The 9,784-nt window shown below is 31.2% G+C and overlaps 1 protein-coding gene across 1 annotated transcript; it reads left to right on the plus strand.

Moving 5' to 3' along the window:
• The first annotated feature begins 447 nt into the window (after window positions 1-447).
• LOC118063248 (UPF0496 protein At2g18630) lies at window positions 448-2,622 on the plus strand. The gene is made up of 2 exons (XM_035077241.2): window positions 448-831; window positions 1,233-2,622. Exon 2 carries the CDS (start codon window positions 1,246-1,248, stop codon window positions 2,377-2,379), a length of 1,134 nt encoding a protein of 377 aa, XP_034933132.1. The 5' UTR covers window positions 448-831; window positions 1,233-1,245; the 3' UTR covers window positions 2,380-2,622.
• Window positions 2,623-9,784: the final 7,162 nt, after the last annotated feature.

The raw sequence follows: 9,784 nt of genomic DNA on the forward strand, positions 1-9,784 counted from the left end.
ACATGGAAAAAAATAATTTTTTTTATGAATATAAAATATATATACTAATGTACTTTCAATTATATATTAAAAAAAAATAAAATTTTCTTCTTGTATTTATACAATAAATTTTAATATGTACTAATAATCAAGAACGAAATAGTAGGAGGCTTGTATGTATAAAATTGGACATACAAAGAGGAAAACCTTTTATTGCCCCTAAGGACGAGACAATGACTGCTTTTTTTACCGATAAATATTTGTTTCACGTATAAAATTTCAAAACCATGCTAAAAACAATGTTAGACTAGATATTCGTAATTTTTTTTTTATTAAACAAATATAAACATAAAAAAGGGTCTTATTTGGGTTACTCCGGCTCTTGAATCCCGGGTTAACCTGCCAGCCGGCCTGTAATAGATAAGAATGATTCAGACGCGTGGTTCGAATCTTTTTTACTCTTTCAACCAAACATAAAAATCTACTGATTCTTTACCGACGTTCTCTGTGACAACGTTGTTCTTTCTTTCCCTTTTCCACGCATTTTCTCTCATTTCCTCCGCTTTCTTGTCCTAAGAAGCCACTTCTGAAATAGACCCCTTCAAACCCTTCTTCTCTTTCTAGCGCTTTATTTTCATTGTTTATAAAACCTGTCTTTTTTCTCGCAATTCATTTTCTTGTCACTTATTATTGCTTTGATTCTTACATTCACACAAGCAAAATCTCTTTTGGGTGCATAAGATCTCAGCTTTGTTCTTTTTTCTTTTTTCTGTTGCTTGATTGTAAGAGGAAGTTACTTATTTCAACTGAATTTCTGGTAGTTGAAGCTCGTCTGATACAGAGAAATATACTGTAAGCTATTTCATACCCAAAAAAAGTTTACATTGTTGGCTTGCCTTTGGGGTTTCGGTTTGATTGTAGATCTAATTCCTGTCATCAAGTGAAGAATTTGGTTCTGGGTTTTGAAGTTTATAGCAGAAATCTGTTAATCTGACTCTTTTCTTGTTCAATAAGCTAGTTTTAACTTCAACTTTGGACAGTTTTGAAACTTTCCTAAATTGGATTGTGTTGTTTCTCAACTTGATAACCGGGTTTGCTTAGATTTGATAGTTTTGCAATCTGACTGCATTTGAAGGGAAAAAAGATCACATCTTTACTGGGGTTTTGCTTAAATTTGATTCTTTCTAAGTTTGCATTTGAAGTGAAAGAGATCAAATCTATTGATCCCATTGGGTTTGTTAAATTATTTTCAGTTATAATTTGGATATGATGGGAGGGCAATCTAGCAAAACGAGAGGAAGTGATACCCCGTCACTACCTCTCCAAGCTAACACCAATTCCCAACTCACTGAAGATTTGAGCTCATACGAGGATGCTTGTAACCGAGATCCAGAATTGCAATCCTTTGATGCTGCTCTCCGTGAAAGGACTAATCATGTGATAAACAGCCTTGCTACTGGTGTGGAGATTCTATCCTTAGGCTCATTTAAAGAGGTCACAAATTGTCTTCTTGAAATGAACCAAGATGTTGTGAAAGTCATACTGGAAAGCAAGGAGGATATATGGAATAATCGAGAATTGTTTGGTTTGGTTAAGGAATACTTTGAGAATAGTGTCAAAACCATGGAGTTTTGTACGGCTCTTGAAACTTCTCTTAAACGTGCTCAAAATAGCCAGTTGATTATACAGTTTGCAATTAAGCAATTTGAGGAAGAAGTAGAAATGCAAGATGGGGCAGTTGAGAACAAGTTTGTGAAGACATTGGATGGATTACAGAAGTTTACGGCAGCGGGGAATCCATTTACACCCCAGTTCTTTGCTCTGTTTCAGTCAGTTTCTGAGCAACAGGTGTCCATGTTGAAGAAATTGCAGTCTCGAAAGAAGGAGCTTGATAAGAAAATGAAATCCACGAAGGCATGGAAGAAGGTGTCAAATGTGTTATTTGTATCTGTTTTTGTCTCTGTGCTGATTATCTCAGTGGTAGCAGCTGCTGTTGCCGCACCGCCTGTTTTAACAGCCTTAGCAGGTGCAATGGCCGTTCCAGCTGGTTCTGTAGGAAAATGGTGCAACACGCTTTGGAACCGTTATGAGAAAGCATTGAAGGACCAGAAGGAGTTAGTGACCTCAATGCAGGTTGCAACTTGGGGTACAATCAATGACATGGATAGTATACGTGTGCTTGTCAACAAATTGCAAATGGGAATCCAGTCACTCTTGGACAACGCCGACTTTGCTATCAGAGAAGAAGATGCTGTGAAACTTGTGATAGATGAGATCAAAAAGAAGATGGCGGTGTTCATGGAAATCGTTGAAGATTTAGCTGCACATGCTGATAAGTGTAATCGCGACATTAGCCTTGCAAGGACAATGATTCTGAACAGGATACTTAAAAAATGCTGACCAGTGAAGAACTCTGGTACGTGTAGTAATGACCTGCAACTTGACAGTTTATGTTTTATGTTGAACATGATTTGTATTAGAAGCATACTTATGTAGACTACAATGACTTCGAGTCAATTTCAATCATCAGTTCTTAAGAAAAATGTTAACAATTGTGTATTTCAGGCATGTTATGTTCTTGATGCCAATAACTGCAATTGTATTGGATAATAATTCTGATAAGAGTAGCACGTGATTGGAACACTCTCTGTGTATGTTGTTTCATTTACAATGACTGAAATCAATGAAGTGAGTAGAGATTTGCCTCTTTGGAACTGTTCTTGCTCTCCAAGCATGGCCACAGCATTGGTCAGCAGAGAACAGAAAGCAAATAGGTGACAAATCTTTGATTTTTATTGTGAAGAGATAGTAAAGAAAAAGGTGGTGAATTTGGCATGAGAAATATGAACAAAACATCTGAAATAAACAAAATCAAAGGGCAAAATTACTTCATAATGTTTACTTACCAAGATTTGTTGATATAAGTGGTAATGGAACTCATGAGTTTGTCTACACATTAGAGAAAAAGACGAGGGGTATTTTGGTTTTTTTTTTTTTTTTAACAACGATTCTTTCTCTTTTTCTCTGTTTTTTATTTGCAAAAGTTATTAGTGAGGAGAGAATAAACTAAGGTTTGACCTCAAGATTTTGATCTACTCCTTAGAGAAGAAGAGAAGTGGCAGGCAACTCTGATGGAAGAAAATGGGGGTTCTTAGAAGAAGATGGTGGTATTATGCTATGTCCTTTTCACAATGGTTCTTTCACTCTCTTTTTTTACACAAGTTGTCGGTGGGGAGAATAAATTGAGGTCAAACCTCAGGAGAAGTAGGAGCAAGATGCTTCACTTGAAACTGTGGTTAAACAATGGGATAGGATAAAACACAATTTCTGCCACACTACCATGCATTCTCTAAAGACTTAGGTTAATTGATTTGGACTCAACCTAGAAAACTGTATTCTTGAGCAGAAAATTATTTAGAAATAAATATATGTGATAAGTGGTGATTTGTGGGTCTTAGAAACATAAAATGATTGATTGATCAGATTGTATGGAATATTTGAGTAGTTTGCTAGTTTCTCTAGGATTTGTATACTTCTTTTATCTTTAGGTTCCATCAGCCATTAGGCTTGTGTGTGTAAGATTGTTGCGAAACTCATTAGTACCAGATATTCTGATCATGTTATGCAATTTATTTTCGAATCATTATTTATAGCATTCATGAAGTATATTCATGAAGTACATATTTAAAAAAATTAGAAGAAAATCCAAAAACAAATATATTTTTTCAGTAATTTTAGTTAATTTTAATCATTGTGTTATTTTGTTATTTTTATGTGTAAAAAAATCTTGAAAATCATAAAAAATACAAAAAATTAAAAATAAATGAATAAATAAATAAAATTGTTACAGTTGAAATTGGATTGATAATTGAGCATTATAGGCAAAAATGGTTTGAATTGGAGAATAAATTGAAGAAAAGGGGCTTAAAATGGTTTAATTTGGAAAAAATTGAAGAAAATTAAAGTTGAAAGATGAATTTGAAATAAATAGCCAGGAATTAAGAGCTTAAGTGAAAAACAAATTAAATTAAGTATCAGGTTGGCTTAGATGTGAAAGATTGAAGAGCACAAGGATTGATATGGGAGCAATAGAAAAATTAGAGGGCATCATGCTGTAATTTGATAAGGGTGAAATTGAAAGGAATTCAAGGAAAAAAGTTAAAAATTGACCAAAATAAGAAAATCAGAATTCCATGGACTAAACAACAAAAAGAGCGGGAAAGCAAGGAAACTTAATTTTGATGGAGAAGCAAAACCGACGCCGTTTCACTTTAAGTGAAACGATGTGTCTTGCTTAAATTATGGAAGAATAGGCTAGTATGAATATGGAAAGGCAACGACGCCGTTTTATTCATGGTGCTTACAAATTTTTGGGCAGAAAAAGGAAGGCAGGAACGATAATATCTCAGGCAACTTTAGGGCTTAATTTTGGTATTAATTGAATCTCTTGGTGGCGCAGAAATGAAAGAAACATGTCTTCTAACATGTTGGCTACAATCTTGGCACAGTTAAACATACTTCCTCAGCCAGCTAACCCATCCTTTCCATTATGGTGCAGGATTCAATTTTCATATTTTAATCCTCTCTCCATTGATCAAGCAACGTGATACATTATGGCGTCCAACACTAAATTTCTAGAATCAATCCTCATAAAGATAGTGATTTATTTCCTTTTCAAGGAAGATTTAACTCACTTGTAAAGAAGCAGCAACAAGTCCACGAGAAAATAAAAATAAAAAAGAAGGGGCAAGAAAAACAGAAAGGAAAAACTCGCAAGGACAAAGGGAAACATGAGTGATGGACAAAAATAATAAGAAGCAGAAGTGAAATTAGAGAGTAATATAAATTATATTCTAAGATATTATTTAATAGCTTAAATTATTAGGTTGAGATGGTTTTTTAATATGATATCAAAGCTTTGATAATCAAACAATCACAGATTCAAATCACATCATCTCTATTTATTTGATAAGAATCAAGCATAAAGTAATGTAGACCTGTGCAAGTTTTAAGCTTAAATTGCTTTCACTTGAGAGAGTGTATTAGAGAATAATATAAATCATATATCGAGACATTATCTAATAATTTAACCTATTGGATTAAGATGATTTTTATTTTTTTTTAAAAGCAAGTGATCTAGAACAACGGTAACAATGCGAAGGCAATTCCCACTACTTCAGTTCCACGCAACCATGTTCAAATACATTTGTATGCTGATGTTTTTCTTCTCTTTATCTTGTAACGCATATCTATACGAAGTTTGCTATGAATCTGCGATTTTCCTTTGCTTCATAAAATGATAATTAAAAGGATCATTTAATGTTATTTTTTTCTTCCAAAAGGGAATATGCATTGTGAAGACTGGCCTGTTGAAATCTGCAGCGTGTGCATGGTGGTAGTAGACAAAACTTCAACTAACTGTTATGATCCATTGACCATGTGTTTGAACAAATGCCAAATTTTTATAAATGATCTATGCGTCTCCACATCAATGTTTTTTTTATAAATAATCTTTTTTTCATAAATTAGATTGTATGCAATTTAAGTTGTTTTTGCATTTACCTTTACACATATTTTTTTACATATATAATTTAGGTAGGAAATTAATTGGATCCGACTTGAAATCAACGGGATATCATATGTCAGGGTTTGACAGCTATTTGAAGTGTTTCCTAGGTGGGGATCAAACGCAGGGTGATTAGATTTGAAGCATTATATTTAAAAAGATAAAAAAATTATAAATTATAAAAAAAAATTAATTATAAAAAACCATTTACAAAATATCAATTAGAATAATAAGGATTAAAATTCAAATACAAAATAAAATTTATTTTTTATTGAAGGGTTAAATTGAAAAGAAAAAATTAATTTATCAAAAATAAAAAAAAATAGATTAAAAGAATGATGATAAAATTTGACATAAAAAAAACAAAAAAAAAAAAAATTGTGATTGAAAGTTAAAATTAAAAAGAATAATAACTTTCGAAAAGAACCAACAATAAAAATTTAGAAATCAAAATAATAAGGACTAAATTGAAAAAATATAATATCATCAATTTGAATTTAATGATAAAATTAAAAACAAAATTTTTTTTTATGAAAGGGCCAAGGAGAAAATTTAGAAATCAAAATAATAAGGACCAAATTGAAAAATATAATATCATCAATTTGAATTTAATGATAAAATTAAAAACAAATAAAAATTTTTATGAAAGGACCGAGGAGAAAAATTAGAAATCAAAAGAATGAAGATCAAATCGAATAAAATACTATTTGTAAATTGGGATGGAAGTCTGAAATTGAAAACAAATAAACTTCTACAAAAAAGTTAAGAAAAAACATTAGAAATCAAAAGAATAAGAATTAAAGTTGAAACACTAACAATAAAAAGCACCAGGTCGTAATTTTCAAGAGAAAAGAGAGAGAGAAAAAAAAAATCCACTGACAATAACAGAGCACTAATGCCAACACGCGTTACTCCAAATGGAAGATGACAAAGTGACACTTCCAACGATACGGTGGAAGGGTTTTTGAACACCAGAAGGCACTGTATGTAATGCCCGAAGTGCGCTAGTGTCTCCCACGTGCCTTCTAGTGCCATACACGCGCGTCGACCTTGTTGTTTTGTTTTTCTTATTTATCAAAATACAAAAGTGTCTATGATCTGACTTAATAATAACAGAAAAACCATTGTGAACAACCAAAAATGCCTATTGACTCCAGGTTTAAATATTTTTTACTTTAAAAGCATTTTGGTTGTTTTATTGTGCATTTTAATTGTTTATGATTTTTTATAATTGAGAAAATACCAAAAGTGCCCCTAATTTGACTTAATATAATAACAGAAGAGCCATTATGAAAGGCCAAAAATGATCATGGCCTCTAGATTTAAATATTTTTTTTATTTTAAAAGCATTTTGGTTGTTTCATCATGTATTTTCATTGTTTATTATTTTTTATATTTTGGACAAATACCAATTTCCTTGTTAGCTGACATTGTAATAATAAAAAAAAACTATTATGAAAATACAAAAATACCCCATCATGATAGGTTTAGATTTTTTGCTTTCAATGATATTTTTATTGTTTCATTATGCGAATAATATGAGAAAAGACTTATTTGTCCCTGCTCAATTTAATAATGACAATGGGCCATGTAAAAAAACTTCAATGCCCTTAATAACAAGTGTTAAGTTTTGTGGATGGAGAGGCAAAATTATCATTACACTGTACGAGTATACAATGTTCTTAAGTGTGAAGGTACAACGTTTTTTCAAAAAGGGTTTTAGCTTCTTTTAATTTAATATAACTTTCTTTTATTATCTTTAAAAATTAAGTGGCGACTTATTTTTTAATCTTTTTGATTTGTAAGTCCCATTTATTAGGTAGCAACAAAAGCATCACAAAACTGATAATTACATTCTAAACCTCTAGAAATGTTTCTTAGAAAGTAATCCTTCAAAACTGATTTAATATCATGTTAAATTAGTCCTTGCTATGATGCCTTGAAGGAATTACAAGAGCACTGCCTTTTCATAGAATGTATCGATCGCGGCACTACATAACATCATATTATAGTTCCGTGAATTTAGGCGCATGTTTCAAGGAATCCTTGATGTAATGTTAGGGAAGGATGGTGTAAAATCCCAAAATGCATGTTACAAACACAAATCATTTTGTAAAACAGGAATTGTATTTTGAAAATGGTTTCAAGGAATTGTAGAAGTTTTTGGATGAGACAAAAAAACCTCCTTGAAATTTACTATTTATAATAAAATGTTAAGATAATATTTTTGAAAAAATAAATTCAATCTAATAGCTTAATCTATTAACGGAGTAAATCTGACAATATTTCACCAAAAAAGATTTAAAGTCATAAGCTATTTATTCTGATGTAGTAATTTATCAAATCAATATATCTCAACAAATATTTGAGTTGTTTTTAAACTGATGAGACGATTTCCATTCATGTGAGGAATTGTTGAAAATTTGTTTTAAATAAACAAATTATAAGTGAATAAAAAGAAAAAAAATTCAAAAAAACCTTTGATTTTCCCACTCAAAGAACCTTTTGTTTTCTCACTCAAAGAACCATTGATTTTTTTAGATTTAATTCTTAATTTATAGTTGTTATTTAATGGTTGGTAATGATGTGAATTAATTCTTCAGCCTTTTAGCTTTTCAAATTCACTATAAAAAGAGGGGTGAAAGAAGAGTTTAACCAAGTATTTTTCAGATTTTTACACACTCTTCCTCTCATTATGTTTTAGTGTTTTATTCTCATTAAATGCTTTGGTTTTCCTCCCAAAATCTAGAGCTTAGATTCATATTTGATTTTTATATTATTTGGTTTAGGGATCTTGATTTAGAAATGCATATAAATCAAGATGATGTTGTTTAAATCTTGGTGAGCATTTTGCATATATCTTTGTTGCACAAGTGAGGAGCTTACATAAGTGAGGAGCAATAAGACTTTAAGGAAAAATAATTTATCATTGATAACAACAAAAGATTCATTACTTTAAAGTGCTTTAACAAGTAAATACCTTTCTTGTTTTACTTTAATCATAACAATTTAAGGTCTTTTTATCTTGAGTTTATAGATTTAAATATGTATAAATTATAATCTTTGACATCTTTTATTTAGAATGTCTTTGTAACAATAAGCTACTAATATTTTTTTTTTAGTACAGTATATTTGTAAACTAGTTTGATATATTTTCAAACTTTGATAAGCATGATGAAATAGACAATTAAAGAGCTGTTTACTATAGGATTGTCTAGTAATGGGAATTAGATGAGTGGCAAACCCTTTGGACAGTTGTACCTGTATTTTTAAAAAATTAATTTTTTTTGTTAAAAATTAATTTTTTTTTATATTTTTGAATTGTTTTGATGCGCTGATTTAAAAATAATTTTTTAAAATATATATAAAAAAACAACATTTTAATTTATTTTAATATGAAAAATATTTTTAAAAAATAACTGCAATGACACTCCAAAATAGATGAGGGCACCCAAGAAAGCGATTTGGGTCTTCGATTGTGGGTGAGAACGTGTTAAAGGCACTGACAGAAGAGTTTGTTCAGAAAACAAGATCGATTAGCATTCAGTGAATGCTTGAATCGGTCCATGGCAAATTGATTTTGCTGTATATAAAATAGAAATTCCCATTTTGATAAATGAGGGTGTCCAAAAGAGATCAGGACTTCTTTTTATTCAAATTTCTGTTCGTGGAACATTGCTGACTCAATGCAGCCTCTGATACAACTCCCTTGGCCATTCCCCTCTCTCTCATTGTTTTGTTTTCAAATATTGCTCACGAGACAGACAAAAATTCATATAAAAGTATAAACATGGTGATGCGTAAGAGTTTGGACACGATTGCTAATAAAAATGTAACTATTATTATTAGCATAAGACACCCTCCTTAGCATATGACACCCTCCCTCTCACAGTTAATTAAACAGATTGCTGCAAACTCAAAAATTCTGCTAAGTCTGTCCTGATCCATCTTGTGATGGAACCCATTAGAAGACAGGTTTAGGCTTTAGACAATAAGTAGCTGATGTGGTGGTGGTGGTGGTGACTGAGGGGATTTAGGTCTTCAACTTCAGGTCACTCTGTGGTGGGTACCCTGCCATTTCCAGAATATATAGCTCTCCAACCACACAAGGACTTGTTTACAAATTTCCATGAAGAGAATTACTGGCATCTTATCTATGATCGATGCCATCACGCTATCCTAATTAATGTACTAATTAAACAAGCATTCTTATTAATTATTATATGTATAGTTGTTTAT

The sequence above is a fragment of the Populus alba genome, chromosome 7, assembly GCF_005239225.2.
Source record: "Populus alba chromosome 7, ASM523922v2, whole genome shotgun sequence".
In the NCBI taxonomy this organism is placed as follows: domain Eukaryota; kingdom Viridiplantae; phylum Streptophyta; class Magnoliopsida; order Malpighiales; family Salicaceae; genus Populus; species Populus alba.

Coding starts and splice junctions, on each gene's coding strand:
- LOC118063248 (XM_035077241.2), top strand. CDS start 1,246: ATGATGGGAGGGCAATCTAGCAAAACGAGAGGAAGTGATACCCCGTCA.